The 25,175-nt window shown below is 34.6% G+C and overlaps 2 protein-coding genes across 4 annotated transcripts in view; one reads left to right on the forward strand and one right to left on the reverse strand.

The window, feature by feature from the left end:
- LOC123688782 (neuropilin and tolloid-like protein 2) overlaps positions 1-25,175 on the forward strand; it is a 612,260-nt gene that overhangs the window by 155,962 nt on the left and 431,123 nt on the right. The gene's annotated exons all lie outside the window — the stretch shown is intronic.
- Positions 14,084-19,134, reverse strand: LOC123688785 (farnesol dehydrogenase-like). Its single transcript, XM_045627452.1, has 4 exons — positions 19,007-19,134; positions 15,417-15,878; positions 14,370-14,504; positions 14,084-14,307 (listed from the first exon to the last, which is right to left on the reverse strand). The coding sequence occupies exons 1-4, from the start codon at positions 19,112-19,114 to the stop codon at positions 14,266-14,268; spliced, it is 747 nt and encodes a 248-aa protein (XP_045483408.1). The 5' UTR covers positions 19,115-19,134; the 3' UTR covers positions 14,084-14,265.

Consider the following 25,175-nt stretch of genomic DNA (forward strand, 5'->3'; position numbering starts at 1 on the left):
AAAGTCGATTCTCTCATAACTAAATTTGACATTTCATGAATAAATTCATTAATTGTTCATTGGGATGATTGAGAATCCATAACCAATAAAATTTTCAATTACAAATAGTCAATTACAATTCATACATGTCAAGTTTAGGTATTGAAACATAGACTTCAATTTTCTTACTTTGTTTCTGGAAGTCGCAGACTAGTCCACTCAGTTAGAAACTACATATGTACTGTTTTCTCTTAGTTAAAGTTTTTCCTCGATAACTCAAAGTTTTTATTTTAGGTGAAGGGGTTTGCTTGAGTAGCCCCCCTCTTATTATATGTATAGAATTTTCTAAAAGAAAAAAATTTAGGTTGTAATTCAAAAATCCTGAGTTTTGATGAATTTTAGTTGTTCGAATTTATGATCTTCTCATGAACACTCTGTATACTTCTGGTCCAAACCGCAAACAGTGTTAGAATACTACGTACTGGCAGAATCGAAAATGAAAAAGGTTTTCTCCACAAAAACTTTTGTTGCAGAAATATTAAAAAAAAAATTGAGTCTTCGTCGCAATCATTTTGCTCACAAGAATCTCATTGACTCATGAACCGTTGAGTTTATAGCTAAGTTATGGCACATCGCTGAAATTGTCATCAAATATGCTATCTAATGATGTAATAATATACTGGGTGTGTTATTCGAAGTAATAAACCGGTAGTCTTTTTCTGTTATAACCAGAAGTTAAAGAGATCTGGAAATATTTTAAGGGGAACCATTGTCTTAGATGTCAACATGCAAATTTTCATCATAATATAATGATAAATTTTCTAATAGGCTATAGCAGTGAACCACCCTGTTTAGAGTTGAATTAAAAATGATTATTAGGAAACACTTTCAAACCACTTGTTCAGAGCATTTTTTGATGCATTCACTGAAGATGTTTGACCATGGCTGACGGAAGTCTATTCCAAACTCCAAAAACCCTGTTGGAAAGGAAGTATTCTTGCCCAGGATCCTGGAACCTCTCCCTAACCAACTTCAGATCGTGTGTTCATGCAAACGGTTGTCAGAATTGATGGACAATAAACTTAACAAGTTGATGTAAAATAAACAATGCAGCGCTCAGCATGTCGTAATAGAATCATATATCAAGCGATGACGGGATAAAGAGGGAGTTGCATTATAGACAGTCTGACCTCGTACCTTTGGCCTTATTACGCTAAATGAAATTCTCGTGTCTTTTTATTGGATGGATTCTAATTGTAAAGGAGTTTTCAATAAGGTTTATTTCAATATTGAACAACAGAGCATATTTCAATGAAGATATATGAATTTTCATTTTAGTTGAAGAAGATATGCCAGTAAAGATAGAGAACAATATCCGCCAAGAGGGGGCCATGGATACGGTGTTCATGCAATTTTTCATGAATTTCATAATTAGCACATACCTACACGATGACTATACGAATTTCATCCTAAAGGTCTCGAATCGATTCTGGAGACCTAATCTTTCACGTGGTCGCAAAGAAAAAATCTGAAGGTGTTGAATCGTAAGATCTCGATGGCCAATTTTGATCAACTAATCGAGGAATAACACGGCCAGGAAACTTTTCTTGCAATATTAACGTTGCTGGTGATCAACCGGTTGAGTTCTTACGACTTCAGCCTTTTAGCAAAATACGATGTAATGTCGTTTTTGGAATGCCTATTTCCCAAGATCGACAAACCGTGGTATTCGTAGATACTACAGGAGCAAGATTCCCAGTTTTTCTTGAGCAACGAACTCGGTTTCCATTCTTCATATCACTAACTTCACCCCAGAGCTCAAATTTTTTTACCATAGTTCCATTATTGCCGTCCAAGAAGGTGCTTCACGTCCACCCAAAAAAGCTTTAGTTTTGCGTACATTGACTGCAATATTTTCACCATTTTCGTAGTGAATATTAACAATTTCAATTCATTGTGGGAGCGTGTATCGTTCCATTTTTAGGAATTTCGTAGTTTTCACTTGTTGAAAGAAAAAAGATGACAGCTGCCCATTATCATTATTATTTGAACTGGGGTCTTTGTGGCTCGGTAGGCCTTACGGGAACTGTGACCTACTCATTCATGGAAACCCAAGGAGGTCGTCGATGGCGTTGATAAAATTGACAACCTCCTTAGGGGCCTTCGCCGTTACTTTTCGGTTATCCAGGACCGGCTTCCCCATATGAACGGTTCTTAGGCCAGCCAGCTCTGTACTCTTGCATACCATATATGCGGCTATTTCTGCTTTTGATCCACAGAGCCTGCAAATCTCATCTGCTGAGTTTCTCATACGAGAAATGATGTATCCGAAGCTCGGCTCGTGACAACTTCTAGAGCTTTCTGGCGTAGATAGGTGAAATCATCACGAATTTCTTGGCCTGAGTAAGTCCAGGAGGACAGCTATCCATATAGCGGATTATTCCTAATGGAACCTGTTATTGAAAAACTTTTTATAAAGCATTAATATTGATACAGGAGCTTCCGCCGGATCAGCATATCACACGATTGGTCAAACATATCTCCACATATTCGAGGATTGCAACGTACAAAAGTCTATTGGAGAAGAAACGACATTATCTTAGCTTTCTTGGTGATATTCATAATATCTTCAGACCAAGATAAATTCTCTGGTATGATAAGCTCAGATCTGAATGACATGAAACTGATTTGATGTGAGACAAGTGAAAAGGAAATATTTTCTTTTAGGCTTCTTGCTATTGTGAAAACCTCTACATTTTTTCGGGTTAAAGCAAAGCATCATATTATTGAAGAATCTAGGAACCAAATAACAGATTGCCAGGTGGGAGGTCTGAAGGGAAGAGCGAAAAAAAGAGGATTCAAAACTAAACCCTGGGGTTGACGAATTTGAAGATGACAGAAATTATAATCAAACCATTTTCAATTCAGCTATTTGATAAAACCAGAAATATAAGTGGTATGGCTTGAAACAAGGCACATCATCAAGTACGGTGATATTGATCTTCAAATGAAGGATTCACATTCAAAGTATAAGACGTTCTCGGACTAGGAGGCGGCAAAAGTTCAATAGCCTACATTCGGCAAATCTATAAATCCGTCACTGAATAAATATGTCTAATCTGAACAGTCACGTGGTGAAGTCCTCTCAATCAATGACATAGTGGGTTGGCAGCATCATTCTTGGAATAAATCAAATGTGATCAATTATCTCCGAGTTTCTAAGCTCGACCAGCATCATTTGCCCATCAGGGCCCCGCAACCGCGCGTGCAAACCATTGCACCGCACGCGGGCGCCACTCTTAAAGGGCGCCAAAACCTCTTATAGACCGCATGAAGAACCGATGGACCAAAGGTTTTCGAAAAAGATTATTTCAAATTTTATCAACAATTTTTTTTCCAAACTTCTTTCTTGCAATTTATACAAGTTCCCGAACGTCGCAATAGGTACGAAATAGCCTCTTGAATCCTCTTGAAATTCTACAATATATTTTTGAAAATAATCTAACTTCTTCTCTACCGAATCTTAGTATTGCCTCAAGAATCCTTCTCACTTTACTTGTGTCTGTTGCTTCTGGTGAGAGATCATTCACTAAATTAAAAATAATTAAAAACTATTTGAAGGCTACCATGTCATAAGAAAGATTTTCTGGATTGGCAATCTTAGATATAGAGCAAGAGATACTCGATAAAATTGATTGATTGATTGATAATATAAAAGAATTTGCAGCAGCCAGAACTAGAAAAACATCCATTCAATTTTTGGATTGATTCTAATCAAATGTTCATGCTTTTATGAATAATTTATAGAAGAATACAGCTTGAATTTTGAATTTCATTTGGAATGTATTATGTTACAACTAACACCATAAAGTTCTTAAGGCAATGAAGGTTGCTGATAGATTTTCAACCATTCTACACTAAATTCTCAATAAAACTTAAAAAAAAAAAATTCCGATTATCCAGCAGTGCTTTTCTCCACCTCCCCCCTTTAAGGGGCGCCAAAATATGTTCCGCACGCGACCGTTGAAGTCCCTTGCAGGAGCCCTGACACCCACTTCGTTTAAGTCACGAAATACTACAAATTTTCTCTTAAATTAAAGTATCTGCTGTAAGAAGTGTAGTAAATACTTCAGTTTTCCACGAGAGTGCTACTTGAAATAGTTACTTTCGAAAAAATTACAAGTATTTGTTTTGGAATGCAGTACCTTCTAAGAAGTATCTACTCTGTAGCAAATTTATTTTTATTCATATATGGTATTTATCCCATAGGAATTCGACAATATTGTCGAACTCTAGCCTATGATGGACTGCATAATCACGTGCAAGATCCATATAAATTGATGTCCTGAGATATAAAGCTTTGTACTGTTCGCGAACTGTTATATCTTCGACTGTAAACATCGATGTTAGTGAGTCCAAAGAACGAAAACATGAATGGAGTTATTTTTAGTGAGGAATCCAAAACATCTATTTTGGGATGAATGGTTGATGAAGACGTAGTTGAGATTCTCCATTCTTTTATGCATATGTGATGCATTGTAAGTGTTTACCGCCTAGAATTTAATACACGATATGGTTGCTTTTCATATTTCAACTTCGAAGTTCCGTCAAAAATTGTTTTATTCAGTTTTTGTCTTATCGAATACATTTTCATATATCTTGAAAAATAATGAGTTAATTCCTTTTGTAGAAGACGTAATTTATATCAAAATTTTAGTAACCAATCTCCTATCCACATAATTTCAGTTTCTGAAGATGATAATATTGTTCTATAGATCAGAATTTGAACTATTCACAACCGTAGGATACTTTATCTACTTTGAACTCCAAGAACTTCGCAAACATTGGTTCTTTATACGAATAAGCACATCTAAGGTGCTAGATAATATTTATCGCGATGACAAATATAACCTTATATTTGATTAACGAAATATAAAGTGTTTGATAATTCAGAGTGATCTTTTATGGAGTCATACTAAAGGACATTTGCAACAAATTAAATCCAGTTAACTAGTTGTCAGAACAAGTCCGGAAAATAGGGTTTTTTTAGACGAATAGACAAAATTCCTCGCTTACGCTCGTCCTAGAAGTCAGTGAGTCCAAAAAAACCATTTTCGGGCGTGTTGCGTACAATATTTTTTCGGCAACCATGTAGAATAACACTACCGCTGCTGCTTTCCATATTTTATTGCGATTGCGATCAAAAAACAAATTTTTGACAACTAATTTCATATGAACTGTCAGCCGTTATCTCGGTTGCTATGGATTCTATGATTCTTTTCCGGCCTAGTCCGGGAAGTACGTACTTTCCGGACTAGGCCGGGAAATGCTACTTTCTCAGAGAAAAAGCGTCCGGGAAGTGAGCACTTCCCGGACGGTTGCCGAAAAAAATAATTGTGTATAAATTATCAGAGTGTAAACATTAAACTGATGCTCTTTTGAAAACAGAAAAAAAAGGTTTACATAAGAAAGAAGAAGGATTTCCCAAAACTTATATCCCAGAGAAAAAATGGCTACCACTTTTTTTTGGAAATTTTTTTTCAATCAGTCCATATTCTATATTTCAATTGTTTGTTACTCATTTCACAGGGAAAATCTATTTAGAGTTTTCTAGCTCGTCCAGAAAATTATTTGATGAATTGAATCCACGGTCGCAGAAGCATTTTTGATTATCGAACATGATTAACTAATTCAAATATTTGAAATATTGTTCGAAAAACAATGTCTAATTGATATTTCGACCGTGATTCCAGGACAATGTTTTCAATGATAACGACCACTATCAACAATAGGTCTTGATGCTGTGTTATCCATATTGAACAAATCGATAAACCATAAATGAACATTTTGTTGATTCAGTCACGCAATTATCGTTGGTATGAACGACAGTATTGCGTAATGAAAACATAGTTTATTGTCCTAATGATCGTTACACTGACTTTATTTTCAAAATGTGTAAATTTTATACACATCGAATCATTTCTGCGTCAGATTAAACGACCGACTATTTTTAACGAGGTGTTTGGGTTGAACTGATAGTAAATCAGTTAATTTCGATACGCAATCTCTTTGACTGATCAAATGGAAAATTATTCATACTATTATGAACAATGAACAATTCAACGTTGTTAGAGAAAATTCCAAATTATTATGCGAAAACAGAACACCGAAAAACAAATCGTTTTTATCGTTTCAATTTAAGGACCACTTTGTGTTCCAAGTAGCTCACATGAATCAGTTCAGCCTAATATTCTGTTAGTAGAGTGGTTCCGGAAAATGTCCAGATAGGAGAGTTTTTATTATAGGGGACATATTGCTATTGTAAATTCGTGGGTTTACAATAAAAAATTTTGAATGGCAAAAATTTCAGCTTAGAGTTAGTTTGAAACTGTTGTTGTATGTAAATAATATGTGAAGAGTTTTCTGGACAATTGTTCTACTCGCCTACCGTTAATTTTCAAATAGTCATAGTTTCTTTGTTTCAGTTTTATGATTTTTAATTCGAATTTCGGAACGAATTACAAAGTTGCACTATTAGCTGGTGCTTCATAATATTTACAAAGTTGAGATTCCGCATATTCATTGCATTTTAATATTATTTTTTGAAGAAACTAGTCCGTTGAGTTATTGAAATGTCTTTTTATACCCATGAATACCGAAGTGTTTGGGAGAGCTATTCGGAACTTAAAGATATGTTAGATTATTCAATTTTATTCCTATTTTCTGAATACCAATTCCCTGTATACATGAATTATGACCTCAATTAATTAATCAATTAATCTAAAATCTATTAATATTATAATTATTGACGTTCTGTAATGTTACAAATCAACATATGAAAATTTGGGGGATTTTTCGAAAAATATAATGATGTCGGAATCATTTATTGGGGTATTTTTGATGAAGCAACATGGCAACCTAGACAAATTTCACATGACGAAAACTTTTTTCATTGAGGCAGTGAGCAATGACGCATGATCTCGTTAATAAAACCGATTGAAACCATTTTAGGATCAGCTCCGTAAATTATTCACTAAACCTCAAATGATTTGAAGGTTTTCCGAAATCTGACTTTTGTTTTCTCGACTGACTAAGGGCTCGACATCACATCTCTAACCTAAAAAAAACACGTTTATCATCACAAGATCACACCTTCTCGCAAAGTGTCAATCGTTCTTGGATGCTCAGTATCACATTGCACCACATTATTCTGTATTTCGCTTTTTGAGTATTTATTCTTGATTAAATAATTCGTGTCTACCTAACGGATTTTTTTTCGATTACACCATCCTCAAGAAAAGAAAAGTCTACACCCTTGACTGCAATGCTGCCATATTCAGATGAGAATTAAAAAATTCCTAACTCCTTTGCGGAAAGGAACATTGTATTGAGTATACCTAATCATGGCAACCATCGTTTGAAATTTCAGGATCATATGTAGTAAATTGTTGTAGGTATGAATTGTTTCAGTTGGTTGGATCTGAGTATAATCATGGCAACCATCGCGCATCGTTTGAAATTCAAAATTTTATGTAGTTAATTATTGTAGGTATAAAATTGTTCCAGTTTGTGGGATCTGAGGTTTATTTCTTTTTTCCTCGAACGATTCCAAATGTGCATTTTTGAAAATTAAGAAACAAAATATTTACATTCGTGATTTAAAATTTCAAATTCTAGTTATAATCGAAAATCATGATAAGATAATAACAAAATCCCTCGATAAATCGACCTGAAATATGTTTCATAAAATGCTTATCAAATTTTCCTTGAGTGTTTATTGAATTATTCCCATTACTTCTTCTTTCGTTCATTCAATTGACCTCGTAATTCTTTAACATCCTCCCCAACGAAAATGCCAAATGAAATATATTTAACGAGCTTACGTCTGCCCAACAGAAATCCACGGTATAAAACTCCGATATTCGCAGCCACCCTCGATATCGATTTTTCAAATTTGTTATATTTGGAAGGCGGTAGGTGAGCTTGGAGCCACCTGAGAATTTGAAGACCAATTAGAGTGTCATTAGGATAAATTGCTATTCGGAATCCAGTGTGTTATCTCCATTATGTACTTTAAGGCCTGAGCAGCTGCTGAGCAAGCTATTTCAGAGGATCTAATGGCCGGATACTACACTACGAGGAGAGGGTATTTCGGCGAAAAACATTATGAGGACGACACGTCTGTTGTAAATGAGGTAGCGAAGGACCGTGAATGGAAGGAATACTTATTTGCTTCTATGCATGGAAAGGCAAAACCGAGAGCAAAACGGGGTATATTATACACTAGTAGCAGCGGTGTATCGTATTATTGACGGCATGTCCGAAATCCTAATTTTCAGTGCTTCACATACGGTTTCAGGTCATAACAATTTTTTATAGACTGGTGATAATCGATATTCAGAATATTTTCTCATTTTTTAGCTATCGTTCTTCGAACGGATCACTCTGTCATTTCGTCTGTATTTTCGAATTTTGAGCTGGGAATGGTCTCAAACTATAAAGTTGCACTTAATAACGAAGAATTCGTCTTTAAATTCGATACTGACTGTTCGTCTGGCCTATATATTAGTTTATACATAAGGAACAAAATATTTCAGAGGTAATTGTTCAGAATTTCTCAACAGACATGTTTATCGAACATATTAGTCAAAGAGCCAGTGACGGCAGACCACACATATTTTAGGGAAGCCAAAAATTTCCTCGGTGACTCTGTTGTACCTACTGACCATGATGTGGGAGCTGGTTAAGCGTGGTTGAGGTGGCCTCAGCTACCATCAGGAGCGACACGTATTCATGAACTAAAAAAGTATTTTGGGAAAGCTGCCATTTGTATATGTCAAAATATACTCTCATAGCTAGTCAAAAACAAAACGAAAGAATTATCGCTGTGATAGATTGATGACAGAAATTTTTAAAATAAAAAAAAAACATTCAGAAGTATTTCAGGAAACTTGAAATTCATAAATGTAGGCTTGGTTAAACGATCGTCTAGAGGTATGATTCGATTACCTGGCCTTTCGTCTTTTTCTCCGTGACTATGTTGGATTTGTTATAATTAAACTCTTTCGAATTATTTACATCTATTCACAAACCCACAATTATACAGTACAAACTCAGTATTGAGAAGATCTTAATTACGTCTTAATTACAAGTTTCTCACTACGGTACTGAATTTCGTCTTTAACTCGTTTGTTGATTACTCGAAACGTCTTGGATTATCACGTCTTCGTCGTACTTCAAGTTTTCGGTCGTCTCGTCTTTAACTTGTTCGCGACTCGTCTTAATCTAGTCCGCGAAACGTCTTTTCGTCTTACATCTTAAGTTGACCGCCCGAACTTGACTCGTCTTCGACTTAAGTTAAACTGTGTCCCTGCCGATTGGAACTACCCCGTCTCGAATATCGACCTCCCTTCTTTTCGTCTTGGCCACACCCTTAGGGGAAGGTACCATCCCCTAGTCCAATGAGAGCTTTGCCGTACCGCCCACAAAGATCTTCGCGGATTCCTGGAAATCGAATAGTCTAGAAGGACTAGAACCTGACAAACAGATGTAACACATCTAGTACGACCGTCTTCGAACCTTATCAACCCCCCAATAAATCTTTTCAAGATTTACAACTCTTGACACATCTTCGACACCTCGAAGAATAACACATCCTTTTTATATTATGTACAATAACAATTCGTTCCCTGTAAATCAATTGAAACTGTCATGCCCTAAAAGAAACTAATAGGTCTCCGAGCATACGATTGACCATCTCAATTCGTTACAGGGAATAATAACTGGATCCTACATATATATTATTCTTTGAAGCTTCAGAAGTTAAAACTTCTGAAGGCAGACCAGGACGTCGGTTCCTTCGACGTGGTAGACAGTAAAACTTTCCCCCCTACAATTATAAAAATTCAGGTTGATCCATATTTTAGTTCAATAACTTTGGCGTCAACTATTTTCATAAAAAAAAGTTCATATAATTTTTTTCCAAACATCAACACCCTGTATTTCTCAAAAGAATCATGTAAGGATATATGTTTATATGAACTTCCGAAATTACTATTGAAAAAGAAATAATTTTTTCATTTTGAAAATTTCTTCCACCACGATAATCATCTGCCGTTTCGTTTTTGAATAGCTATAAGAGTGTGTTTTGACATATCCAAACTGCAGCTTTCCTAAAATACTTTCTTAGTTCATGAAATTTTCACACCTTTTGCTTTTTAGGCCACCGCAACTGCGCTTAGATTTTTCTTCTATCCTTCGTCCTCCTACTTGCATCCATGGCAGCAATTAGCGCTATATTGTCTTCTTCCAACGACATCTAGGTAAAACTACTATTTTTATTTATTGATTACCAAAGCGTAGGTCTGATGATAAATGAAGTCGCACTAAGAGACTTTGGTACCAAAATAAACTGGAGCTTCCTGCTTCCTGACAGCAGGTCGCACGTCACATGCTACTTTCGTGTGAAAGCCCACTAATACGGAACTGCGGCATTTTGCGTGTATAAGTTACGCGCTGATGTTACAAACAATTGTTACACATCGGCGTTACGATCAGATGTTTTGTTTTATATAATAATAATAATAATAAACGCCTTTATTGGATAGATACGTTCTACTCAGGGGCGATGTCTAGTAATGCTATTCAACTTAATCCCCCGAGTAGAGTAAAACACAATGATCTACATTGAATAATGATATGAAAAATTAACATATGCGCCTTTAGTCACAGGTATTTTTTTCCGTACAGTGCGGTTTATATGAATTTACAAAAATAAGGAAGTAGAAACGTATTCAGATTCTAGCATGTGGTAGAAAAGGACGGTAAATCAGAGGAAGGTTCGATGATTGTTTCACTCATCCTGAAAAGTGGTGAGTTCTTGAAAACGCCGAGGTTAGTGAGTGGTTACACTAGGCAGATCACGAGAATGTCATATCGTATGAACGCCTCTTGAAGGGAATATTTTATCAATTCCCGTATCGATATTTCTGAACTGAAAAATCTGGAAGTAAAATTTAATGCGCGTTTGCCATCTGTTTGGAATCGATCAGGAAGAAAAACACTTATCAGTGCTATAACGAAGTTTATTCATCAAAACTACAGATAAGTGCGAATGTTCAATTTTAAACAGTGGTGAGGAGAAGGTTGTCGTCCTTTAGAACTACATTCTTCAGAACTAAACAAGTTTGAGGAGAAAGTCATCATGATTCTTCATAGACGTTGACCAACGGGCTTGATGATGATTTCGTTTATCTAAAAATGAATACTTTCAGAATTTTAAAGCTAGATGAAAATCTTTCAAGTTTCTTGAATGAAAACCATTGACTTGTCGTAATTTGGAGATAATTTTTAAAAGAATTAAAGTGAACTAAAAATACTTACATTTACTCTCTCTGGTGTGGAAAGAACATAAATAATAGCTTGTGCTATATCTTCAGGCTGTAAAACACTTTCGAATTCAATACCAGGGAAAGTTCGTATCAGTCCTTCAGTTAAAACAACTCCTGGGCTTATACTCTGAAAAAGTTTTCAAAATCGGTTGAAAATTCTATATTTGCTTAAGAATTTGATTCAGTACCCATACTATCCTGAATTATGACACCGCATCTCATAAAATATGATGTGACTATACCGAACAGTATAAAAGTTGATATAATAAGTCATGTCTACTAACTTACAGTTACTTTTATCTTGCTCCCAGCGTCTATCAGTTCTCGCCGAAAAGTCTCAGTTATTGTTGTAACACCATGCTTGCTCGCTGGATACAAATTCAGATTTGGAAAATCTGGGACGTAATGGCCTGCCATACTATTGATATTGATAATTTGGCCATCAACCTCATTTTCTCTCATTATTCTCAGAGCTTCTCTTGTGGAAATACAACAGGCTAATAAGTTCGTGTCGATGACCTTCCTCCATAATGCAATATCACCTCCCAATAATGGACTTTGAGGAAAAATTCCAGCATTATTGACGAGGACGTGAATGGCACCATGCCTCTCTTCGATTTCATGGAAAGCCCCAATCAGATCTTCATCGTTGGTTACATCAACTTTCATTGCAAAGAGCTTTCCTGGTTCGTTATTTAGTTCTTCTGAAAGGTTTTCGATCAATTCAACTCTTCGTGCCATTCCCACAACCTTAAAATAAAACAGAATGGGAACGCTCTGCAATATTTGATTTGTCACAAAGTGATCATCCAACTGAGCGCTTCGATACTGAAAATTTTATTGTTTAAAGATTTTCAGAATAATCATGAAGAGCAAAACTCTCTCATGAAAACAAAAAAGGGAATTGGGCTGCGAGTGAAATATGCCAAATAATGACCGAAAATTCATCTTTGGAGCCTCAAGAAATCGTTTAATGTTTAATTTATTTATGTCGCAGAGATAGCAAAATACTTACAGTCTTGAATTTCGTCTTCCTATCTTGAGATTCTCTTGAGATCCCAAAGGTGTTTTTAAGATTTTGAATATCGAACAAACTCTCCTGAATTTCACTCTGCGAATACTTCATTAGCAGATATTTCATTCTTTATTTTTTTGGAAACTTTTTAATTTTTTTCAAGAGTGTATAGATGCGACTTATCAATTTGAAAGTTCGATTGAAGCTATGAGCAGTTCTGATTCAAAAATACTTATATTTTTTTTATAATGAAGTCGAATTGAAATGGTTGCTTTACCTCATTAATCCTTCTCATTCAAATCCTAATATATTAAAATTCAAGTAATGAAATAAATTCCGAATGATATGATCGCCTAAACTTAATGGAATATTTTTTGGTATATAATTTATCCACTATGAATATAAAAATAATAAACAATGTGTGAAATTTGTATTTCTCCTCTATGTGCTTTAATCTACGCACCAACATTTCATTCTTCACTAGAATTTCTGCAATTTTAGCTCCAATTCCGGAGCTAGCACCAGTCACAACAGCTAATTTTCCAATCCATTTTTCTATTGACTGAGCCATGATTTATTGTTAACTGCTCTATCTAGGCGGATTTTATCTAATATTATCTCTTCTAAAAGTCTGAAGTATATGTGTTCAAATTATAATATCAACGGCTGGATCATTTCCATAGATGAATAAGTCAACAGTGAGCAAAACCTCTAGTTAAGTTTTATCAATTCGAACCAAAGCCCTATGAGGTATTATAAGGTTGATTTTTTAAATTGTGTTAGAGCTATTATTGCGGGTCAGAAAATGATTTTGTATGGATACGTGTCTTATTTAATATTGCATCTGATTGGATCTCGAGCTATCTTCGTATGCCAGAAGACATACGTGGAATTTATATGATTTATGGATTTCATTCCGATGAGAATATTTAATCCATTACGAAAATGAAATTGTGTATCGATTTTTAATTAACTATACACCTTCGATGTTTTATAGACATACCTATTTTTGCGAGTCAAGGAACAATAGATAATACTTCTGTTAAAAATGTTTCTTAATATTTTGGTTTAATTTATTCGATTTATCATTTCCTATTTGACCTGGAAAGATTTTTGAAGATCTTTTTGAGTGCTTTTTCTGTTTAATTTTTGTTGACGAGTGGTCTTGAAATACAGGAATTAAAGGTGATCTTTCACGGTTGGTCAACCATTTATTTGGGTTTCACTTTCGGAGATAATTTCTTCAATACTTTAGTTGTCGGCTCTTCATATTTTTCATGTGTTTTCATTTCGTGTGTGTTACTTCATGAAGGTTGATTTATATTATTACTCTCCAAATATACCAGGGATTTTCTTTATTCAATATTCAATTACTTTTTTGTCTACCAGATGTGTTGAATCAAGACCTCAAGTCTTGATTCAACAACCCTATCTCATGACTTATCTACTTCACTTATCTACTATTACCCTAACCGATCTATTTGCCAGTTAGACCTTCTGAATCATTTTAAATTTTTTCTTTTCTAGTTACCTATGACCTATTTCCACTTTTTAATTCACCAAGTAACACTTGGAGATTGGTATGGCTGCTATAGATTCTTATATCGTCCCAAACTGCTGGAACTCTATATTACAAACATTATTTTTTTTATTTGAAGCAGTTATGGTATGAGAATACTATTGGAAAGATCTTAAAAGAAATGTTTCAGACATTTATTTTTTCTACACACTGTATCGATAACTACAAAAATGTGAATCGTGTTTGCAATCGATCAAAAAGGAAAATAATTATAACAGTGCTGTAACGAAGTTTATCCTCAGAACTATCTACAGATATAAGTGTGAAGCTTCAGTTTTAAACTCAGTTGTCATCCTACTTCTTCATATACGTTGACCAACGGGCTTGATAATGATTTCGTTTACCTAAAAAAATATTTTTGGAATTTTGAATATAGTAAAAATCTAGTTCAATCAAAAATACTTACATTTACTCTCTCTGGTGTAGATAGGACATAAATAACAGCTTGTGCTATGTCTTCAGGCTGTAAAATACTTTCGATTTCAAGAACATTGAAAGTATGTTTTACTCCTTCAGTTAGAACAAATCCTGGGCTTATACTCTGGAATATTTTTCAAAATTAATTGAAAATTCTCTCAGCGTATTTGCTTAAAAAATTGATTCAGTTTGACCATATCCGACAGTGTAAAAGTTTTGCATTCATCAAACTGAAAAAAGGCAGGTCCAATATATATATATATATATATATATATATATATATATATATATATATATATATATATATATATATATATATATATATATATATGTATACATATCAGTGATTTGCACATCGACATGAGTAAGCCCGCCTAGGAGCTGTTTAAATATGTGACGTCAGATACCTACACCTTTCCATTTCAGGGTATGTGTTATTACGCATACCCTGAAATTTATGTTTGAAGCATATGTTTTATTATATATATCTTGAAATTTATATGTGAAGCATATGTGTTATTACATATACGATGAAATCTGTAACAATCTTTGAGTCAACAAATAAATTGTAATTTGCGTTGAAAGTTTGGAGTCTGTAACAATCTTTTAGTCAACACACTCAACACTGGGCAAATTTTAGGCTTTACTAAAAGATGTGTGGTCTGCCGACTGCCGTCTACTGATGACTCTTAGACTAATAGTCTTTTAGTCCTGTTGGACCGGACTAGTAATCTATTCCTAATTGGATCATTAGGTTCAAATGAACTGCAAGTGAGAAGATAAGAATAAGTCACTCGGCTCATTAGATCATCTGAGATCATAAGGGCTGTAGGAGCCTCAATATTGGGATCATCATGGCGTTCTGAGCGCAAACATACGTATACCCTTCGACTTTCCTATCGTTTTCGAGGAAAATTCTTCATAATGATGTTCATTTCCAACAAGGAAAGATTGTGCAAAAATATTCAGGGCAATGATTCAGGTCCAAACTTAACACCTAATATGCATGATATGCAGATAATGCCAACATACTTACAGTTACTTTAATCTTGCTCCCAGCGTCTATCAGTTCTCGCCGGAAAGTTTCAGTTATTGTTGTAACACCATGCTTGCTCGCTGGATACAAATTCAGATTTGGAAAATCTGGCACATAATGGCCTGCCACACTATTGATATTGATAATTTGACCATTGACCTCATTTTCTGTCATTATTCTTATAGCCTCTCTTGTAGAAATACAACAGGCTAATAAGTTCGTGTCCATGACCTTCCTCCATAATGCAATATCACCTCCCAATAATGGACCTTGAGGAAAAATTCCAGAATTATTAACGAGGACGTGAATCGCACCATACTTCTCTTCGATTCCATGAAAAGCTCCAATCAGCTCTTCATCGATGGTTACATCAACTTTCATTGCAAAAAGCTTTCCTGCTTCGTTATTAAGTTGTTTCGAAAGGTTTTCGATCAATTCATCTCTTCTTGCTATTCCTACCACCTAAAAGTCGAACAGAATTAGAACAATGTGCAATATTTCGTTTTGTCTTGCAGTGATCATCCAAATCACCTCTTTATAATAATAATAATAATAATAATAATAATAAATGAGTTTATTCAAATGTTCAATACAATAAGTACAATTTCAAATTAAACTCAGAAAAAATAAACTGTGAGTTATCTCTAGAATAACTGTTTACAGCTATAAATAAAAATATGATTCTAACGACAGCAAAAAAAATAAAATACAGTTCTTTCCAACATTATTCCACAATCAAATTTATCTACATGGTCTCATTTGGGGATTTTTTTTGTCATAATCGGGAATTTTATTCATAATCGGGATTTTTTTTTTTCTTTCATGATCGGGAATTTGACTCATCCTGTGAATTTTATTTCATCTTTTAAAAACACCAACAAATCAACCTATTAAGAGTTGATTAGGTTGTGTATAAATGTTCTATCTTCTCTAATTAACCAGTTTTTGATTTCTTTCTTGAACTTTTTCAAATTTCTTATTTCTCTTATATTTTTTGGTATTTTTGTATACAGTCTTGAGGCTATGTATGTACAGCATCGTTGTCCTATTCTTTTTTCCGCTCTTGGTCTTTCATAATTGTCCCTTTCTGTTCTAGTCGAATATTTATGTTCTTTCAGTGCAAGAGGTATTTTTCCCTGGTAAATGTTTGCTGCTATTTTACTAGCATAAATCTGTCTCACATCTAGTACTTCGGATATTTTGTAGATCTCTTTACTAGAAAAAGTGTATTTTTTTCCATACATAATTTTCAGGATGCACTTCTGAATAACATCTAGGCCTTTTTTATGACAATCCAACACACCACCCCATCCAATAATGCCATATGAGAGTTGCGATTGTACCAATGCGTCGTAAATTATTTGAAGATGTTTCACAGATTTCATGTTTTTTCTTATTAATCGCAATCTATAGGCAATACCTCTCAGTTTTTTAAGCAGATAAGATGTATGTTCATCCCATTTTAAATGTTGGTCTATGAAAACACCAAGATATTTTGTTGAACATGTCTTTGGAATATTCAACTGGTCGTCCACTCGAAGTATCCCCAATTCTGGAAGTCCAGTTTTATTGGATGAGAAAGTCAAGTATTTAGTTTTTTGTTGATTCAAGGTGAGTTTATTCAATTGAAACCATTTTTTTTTTATTTTCAAATCTTGTATAACCTTTTGTTTTAGGTCTTGCCAGGATGCATCCTTGTACATAATCAACATATCATCAGCATAACTGACAATTTCACCACAGCCTTTCAAATCAAATATACTATTCACATAAATAAGGAAAAGAATGGGTCCGAGCACAGTTCCCTGTGGAACTCCATAAGAAATCACCTTTGTCCTACTGAGTTTACCATTCAGTGATACAATTTGCTTTCTCTTTGAAAGGAAGCTGTGAATTAGTGTATTTATTTTTCCTCTAAAGCCATAATCTGCAAGTTTCTTCAATAACCTTTGATGGTTTACAGTATCGAATGCTTTAGCCAAATCGATGATGATCGCCAGAGATGGAATATTTCTATCGATGTTTTCATATATACTTGATGTTACTTTTCTTATAGCATCTTCTGTTGAAATACCCTTACGAAATCCGAATTGGTTACTCGAAAGAATATTGTATTTATCCATAAATGCTACTATACGAACCTTAATTACTTTTTCGAAAATCTTGGATATATTCGACACAAGGGTGATTGGTCTATAGTTTGTGAGTTGTGTTTTATCTCCACCTTTGGTACCCAATAGTGTATTATTTGAAGATTCTCAAAATTGGAATAAAAAAAATCGATTATTAATGTTGAAGAAAATTTTTGATTATTTTGAGATACTTGATATCCCAAATGTGTTTCTCTATTTCAGTATCGTAATGACTTCATTACAGTTCTAAAAACAGTTCTGTAATGAATTCATTACAGCATCGTTTTCAGTTATATTTTTCGTTTTGTGGTTGTCTTTACTGACTCCTATCAAATTTCAACAAACGTCAATAATTGTAAATTTAATAAGATTTGGATGTAGTGAAATGATTTGCAACATTATATTCTCAATTTCTCTTAATTCTGGTGGTGTTAAATCGATTTCGTCAGACATAATTAACGAATATAATGCGTAATTGTAAATTATTTCAAAATTCGAAACATACGATTCATATTCAAATGCCGTGATCTGTCAATTTTTGTAACAACCACACCAATTGCCAAGATACAATACAAAAGTCACTAGGATAAATAATCTTCATTTTTCATTGAATTTCTTCAATATTTCACAAAACTTGACTGCAATAGAGAAAATATCGTCTAATACTCGTTGCAGAAGGCAATTTCAACACTCTCGCTCCTTCGTCGCTCGTTTTCGAATTTCTCATTCGTGTTGGAATAGGAGCCCATTCTGCAACTTGTGTTAGAATATACTTTTACACGATTTCACATCGGACAAAAATATCAAACTAGATGATGGTTGAATAGCCTCTCCATCTTCACCGGGTTACTGTTTTTCTGCTCAATTCAATTCATTACCTAGATGGCAAAGTTTTTAATTGTGAAGAATTAAGAATCTACCCAACAATTTTGGTATGGAAATTCTACTACAATACATTCATTATCCATATCCATGATTCATTTTTGAATCAGTGAATAAAATTTCAAAAATATAATGAAACCAGAAATTTGAATTGAATTAATATTAAACGTCTCAACAAATTTGGAGTTAACAATATCGGTTGTTATTTGACAACAAACAACAAGTTCATGTATTGTTTTTCGGATCTACTTAATAAAGTAGATCCGGTTTTTTGTCCCTAATGGCACATTTACCCAAGCCATCTTCTGTTTTATTATTTGCGATAATAAACATTCAGAATCAATGGAGAAATATTTAAAAATTTTCATATTAGATTTTTCTATATTTCAGCGTTGAATGAAAATGGCTACTATCTTGAAATGAGCTCGAATACATTAAATGCAAGGAATGAAATTAATTTCAATGAAATAATGTCTTCTTAACTCGATCATATATTTTTTGGTCTAAATTTTTTTTTTTTGCTCAATAAAATGTGTGAAATTAACAATGGTTTTCAATATGTTTTCATTTACGCACCAACATTCCATTCTTCACTAGAATTTCTGCAATTTTAGCTCCAATTCCCGAGCTAGCACCAGTCACAACAGCTACTTTTCCAATCCATTTTTCTATTGACTGAGCCATGACTTATTGTTAACTGCTCTATCTAGAATTCTAGACGGACTGTATTTAATATGATCTCTTCTAGAAGCCTGGAGTATATTGTGTGTTCAAATTATCATATCAACAGCAGGTTCATTTCCATAGATGAATAATTCAACAGGGAGCCAAACCTCTCGTTAAAAGTTTTATCAATTTGAAGCAAAGCTTTATTAGGTAATATAAGGTTAATTTTTAAATTGTGTTGGGGCTATTATTGCGGGTAAGAAAATGATTTTGAATAGATACGTGTCATATCAATATTTCATCAGATTGCATGTCTGACGATATACGTGGAATTCATATGATTTATCGATTTCATTCCTATGAGAATATTTAATCCATTACGAAAATGAAAATTGTGTTTCGATTTGGTCTATTACGGAATGGCAAATTATTTTCTTCTTCTTCAGCCTTCACTCATTTGTTTATTTTGCAATTTTCCACACATAAGTATTGTCCTATCCAATAAAACGAAAACTTAACAATTTTATTTACCATTAACCTTCACATATTTGTAGATATTCTTTTGCGAGCCAAAGTATAATTCGGATAATACTTCGGTCTCAAGTTTTCCTTCAGTTTTTGGATTAATTACTTTGATTTATCTTTTTCTACCGGATCTGGATATATACTTGGCGACCTTCTTGATTTTAGATTTAGATTTAATTAGGGAGGTTAAATTTCACTGCGACCTAATGGTTGGACCTCCTTGATGTTTTTTTGTTTACTTTTTAATGACAAGAACACAAATGAAGGTTATATTAAGGTGAATATAAAATTTGTACGAACTTTGATAATAACAATAATACAATACAATAGTTATTTGTGCAACCAATTAGGAACTTTTCAATACTTTTCAATAGGATGTGACTATTTGAATTCAATTTAAAAGTACTAAAAAAAAGGACTCTGCGCGCGTCCCTCGTAGATTCCTCTCAAACTGTTTAGTGAATTCGGAGATATATGTTTGACACTTCGTTGCTACAGAAGCAAGTATCTTTCGTGATCTTGATGCTCTAAAGAAGTCGAAAATAATTATTGTTCATCTCCTCGTGAATAATTCAAGAGTAATGTGTGGATGAAGTGAGTACCTAACCAATTTCATAAATGGGTTATTGAATGCTTTTCAGCTAAACGATCAGGAACGTCATTTTAGAAATTATTCAACCACCTTATGACATAAAAATTTTACTCTTAATATCATTCGTTTATAGGTATGTCACAATTTTAGTTTTACATTCAAATATTTAACCAAATTTCGCTAATCGTATGAATTCAGTTTTACTATTTTGATTTTTGCAATAAACAAAAAATTATAACATTTTGGAATATAGAAAGATGCGACCTTCCTAACGATGTATAACATGCCCATGCTTTCTATTCGAAAAATTGGGTGATGTCGTTCTCTTTTGAAGTGGTTTGAAAGAAGAGTTCATATTTTCAGTAACCAAGATAATTAATTTTACTTCATTTGGCTTTTCTACACTGTATATGTTTCTGAAAACGTCCAAAACATTTTTATAGTCCGGGAGCCAGGTGCAAATTTGGTTGATTATTTCCTCCCGATAGATACTTGGTGAGATGCATCAGATAATAGTAATGAAAAGCTTCGTGAACGTCAGCTACGACTTGAGTGGGTGGAAGAGCGGCGGCAGCCCCCCAAACACGAAGAAAAAAAAATACATTCAGTCATTTCCTCCCAACTGAAAATTTGTCAAATTGTAGCTAACACAATATCTAGACGAAAAAATACAATCAGCTGGCTATAGCATAGTGTATTATACGTCAGCTGGTGCCTCGAACATGAAAGAAAACATTTATATTTTCAATGACAACTCCGACATTGACTCTGAATTCTGACATAATGAATCAGAGAGTGCAAGTGAATAAATAACATTGTTATTTTCATTGTAATTTCCAATAATTTTATTATAATAAATATTGTTCATCGAGAACCAGTTAAATTTAATTAAATTAAATTAATTAAATAATTGATCAATTATTTATTTAAATATATATATAATATAATCTTTATTCCATTTGTTACCTTTCGGTGTATGGGTTTCATTATCTACATTTTCTATCTTAACAATAACTTAAAATAATTCTAATTTGATTCAATAAATTTCTTCCATTCTGTCCTATTTGATGTCATCATCTCAGCTTCCCTGACGCTTTTCCCTCTCTTTTTTATTTCCTCTTCTATCATATCCTCCCATGTTTGTTGCGGTCTTCCCCTTTTTGCCTTTTTCTCGACTTTTGCCTCCCATATTTGTTTCATTGGTCTCTCCTCCTCCATACGATGTAAGTGTCCCCACCATCCCAACTGCCTCTCACCCACAAACCTTTCCAATGATTTTATCCCCAATTCACCTCTTATGTCCCATTTCTCCTTCTGTCTATCCTTGTAACCCCCTTCACTCCTCTCAAAAATTTCATTTCCACTGCCTGTAGTTTACTCCTCATTCTCTTTGTTGTGTTCCAAGTTTCACATCCGTACGATAGAACCGGTCTGCATATCGACTTGAACACGGTCATTTTAGTTTTCTCTTCGACTTCAGTTCTTCTTAGGAATTTCTTATTAATTGCGTGGTATAATCTGCCGGCTTTTTCAATTCTCTCGTTAATCTCCCTTTCTTGGCTTCCCGTATTTTCTATGTTCACTCCTAAATATCTGAAACATTCCACCTTTTCAACTTCCTCTCCCTCAATTTCCAATCTCCAATCATCCTCCCGTTCATCGTTCACTTCCATCACTTTTGTCTTTCTTCTATTTATTTCCATCCCATATTTTCTCAGTATTCCATTCCATATATCCAAATTTCCCTGTATACTCCTCCTTGTTCCCGCCATCAATACGATGTCATCCGCAAAGGCACATTCTGATACTACAACTCTTCTTAAGTTCTTAAAACCAATTGTAAGCTTCTCTGTTCTCTCCTTTGCCTCTCTGATTATCTCATCCAAAAACACTATAAACAATGTCGGACTCAGCACTCCACCCTGCCTCAGTCCCTCCTTTGTCTCAAATAATTCCGACTTCATATTTCTGACAATAACACAGTTCAAGCTTTCACAATAAACACTTTTAATAGCCTCCACCAAATTTTTATTTACCCCTCTTGTTTTCAATATATCCCACATTTTCGATCTACTAACCCTGTCAAAAGCTTTCACCAGATCTATAAATACAAAATAAGCCTTTTTTCCACTTCTTTTCATCTTATGAATGGTCTGTTTCAGAGTGAAAATGTGGTCTTGTACACTTCTCCCTCTCATAAACCCACTCTGAGCTTTATCTAGTGTGTCCTCTGTGCTTATTCTTAGTCTACTCTCCAATATCGCTTCGTATACTTTGAGAGCCGTACTTAGCAAGTTTATACCTCTATAGTTATCACATTTCTTTCTATCCCCATTCTTGTAGGCTGGTACTATCATCGCCATTTTCCAATCTTGTGGTATTTCCTTTGAATTCCATGCTTTCTGACATATTTCCCTGAATACATTTATACCCCTTTCTCCCATGTTCTTCATCATTTCCGGTGTAATTCTATCGTATCCTGCAGCTTTTCCATTCTTGACTCTTCTGAGAGCTACCTTAACCTCTTCAATGCTTATCAAGTCTTCCCCGTCGTCCTTCCATCGCTTATCTTTTTTTTGTGTATCTTCTTTTTTGACTCCATTTCCCTTCAGTAATTCAATGAAGTGTTCCTTCCATCTCTCCATTATTTCCTTCTCTCCCACAAGCAATCTGTTTCTTTTACACTTGATCGATGTATTGTCAACCTTCTCCCCCCTCCTCATATTTTTCATGACTCTGTAAAAAAGCTTTCTATTTTCCGTGTAATTTTTCTCCATTCTCTCTCCAAAATCTCTCCAACTTTTCTCCTTTTCTTCCAAAGTTACTTGCTTAACTCTCTTCCTTTGTTCCTTATATTTCTGATAATTACATGCATTTCTATTCTTTAGATATTCCTTCCACAATATTTTCTTCATTTTAATTTGTCTCTTCAAGTTGTCACTCCACCAGGCTGTGCCCCTTCTGTTTCCCCCAATTATAACACTACCACACACTCTTTTTGCTGATTCCATCAGTATATTCTTGAACCTTCCCCATACTTCCTCCACTCCCTCCTCAACTCCTATTTCCACCCTAGTCATATTCTCTTCTACATCTTTCCTATATTCTTCTGCTACACTCATTTCTCTCAGTTTATAACTTTTGACATTTTCATATCCTTCATTAATTTGCCTATGTTCGACCTTCTCTTTTACTTCACCCATTATCTTTGCTACAAGCATATAATGGTCACTTCCTATTTCCGCTCCCCTGTGCACTCTTACATCTGCGATGTCCCTTCTATTATCTCTTTCTACTAAGAAGTAATCTATTATTGATCTATCGTCAACGTTATGTCCATGCCTTGTGTACCTATGCACATCTTTATGCTCAAAGAATGTATTCGAAACTATCATATTATTCATCCTGCAGTCTTTCTCCGTTGTTCGTTTTTTTTGTTTCTCCATATTTACCTATGATCCCATCTCTTCCTCCTCCTATACCAACCCTGCTATTAAAATCTCCACACACCACGATTTTTTCCCTGCATTCCTCTGTTACCATGTTCAATTCTTCCCAAAATTTGTTCTTATCCTCCACCTTTGCGTCTTCATTTGGTCCGTATGCTACTATTATGTTCCACAACTCGGATTTTTCTCTCCTCAGACGTACCCTCAATAGTCTCTCCGAATAAACCTGCCAGTGTTCCACATATTTTCTCCAATTCTTGTCAATTATGCATCCCACGCCTGCCGCTCCATGTTGTTCATATTTCACTCCTCCGTAAATCATTAAATGATCACCCCTCATCACTTGCTCTCCTATTCCCTTCTTCTTTGTTTCTGTCACCGTTAATATTTTTATCTCATACCTCTCCATTTCCTGTATCAGCTCGTCTTCTCTGCCTTTTATACCTCTCACATTCCAGGTTGCCAACTTCCAGTTATCTCTCCGCTTTTTCTCCTTTACTTCTCTAGTTTCCTTACTAATTTCTTCCATTTGTGTTTTCCTATACTCAGATTCCTTTCCTCGCTTTGTCTTCATCTTAATAATCAGCCGTCCTTTATCTATCCCTATTGGTTTTTTGAACTCTGACCCAGGTCAGGTTTCTTCAGAACTTCTTGTTCCTTTACACCTTGTTCTCTTTCATCCCATACAAAAACCTTCTCTTCTATGAACAATTTTCTGTATCCAACCCTCACGTTCTTTCCTCTTTTCTTCTCCACCTTGCTTATTTCCACAATCTGATTTTGTATCTGCCTCTCCTTCGCTGTCAGATCATTATCAATAAAGATATCTTTTCCCTTTAACATTTGTTTCTTTCTCATTATATTCTGTTTCTGTTCCCAGCTTTCAACTTCAGCAACTATCATTTCATTTTCCTTTCCTCGATTTATTTTGTATGCCTTAGCTATGTTTACCTTTATCTTCAGCTCCTCATTGATGAATTTTTCGATCTTTTCCTTTTCATTTCCATCACTTGTTTTGAATTTTTTCACAACTATATTATTCTTCCTTTTCAATCTTTCTTCTCGGTCTACTTTATCCTCCAAATTCCTTATTCTACTTTCTAGTTCTTTCCTTTCATTTTCCCACTGACTTTCCCTAACCTGCATTTCCTTCCTCAATTTATTCATCTCCAATTTCACTTCCTCCGTATTTCTTCGCATCTCCAATTTCATCTGCTCCATCATATTCTCAAACATTGCCTTCAAACTCTCGACTTCCATATCTTTTCCCTTATTTTTGATGTTGGGTGACCTTATTACCTTTTTTGACTTTGCGAAAATATCTTCCCCTTCTTCTTCACTTCTACTTCTTTTGTAATCGCCCTTGTTCATTAGAGATTTCGAGTTACAACACTCTCTTCAGAATTCCCAAATCTCGTTCCGCAACTTCTGTGCGTCGAGAGCACGGTTGCGCCGCCGCCGGTCCCCTACTCGATTCAGGTCCCGACCCGATACTCTCGCTAGCGCTTCAGTT

The sequence above is a fragment of the Harmonia axyridis genome, chromosome 1 (assembly GCF_914767665.1).
Source record: "Harmonia axyridis chromosome 1, icHarAxyr1.1, whole genome shotgun sequence".
Taxonomy (NCBI): Eukaryota; Metazoa; Arthropoda; class Insecta; order Coleoptera; family Coccinellidae; genus Harmonia; species Harmonia axyridis.

Bases quoted from the DNA above. Each gene is read 5' to 3' on its own strand.
- LOC123688785 (XM_045627452.1), bottom strand. From the start codon at position 19,114: ATGGCTCAGTCAATAGAAAAATGGATTGGAAAAGTAGCTGTTGTGACT. The intron at 14,505-15,416 runs GTAAGTATGTTG...AAAATATTCCAG, and splicing joins GGAGCAAGATTAAAGTAACT to AGTATAAGCCCAGGATTTGT. The intron at 14,308-14,369 runs GTAAGTATTTTT...ATATTTTTTTAG, and splicing joins CTACACCAGAGAGAGTAAAT to GTAAACGAAATCATTATCAA.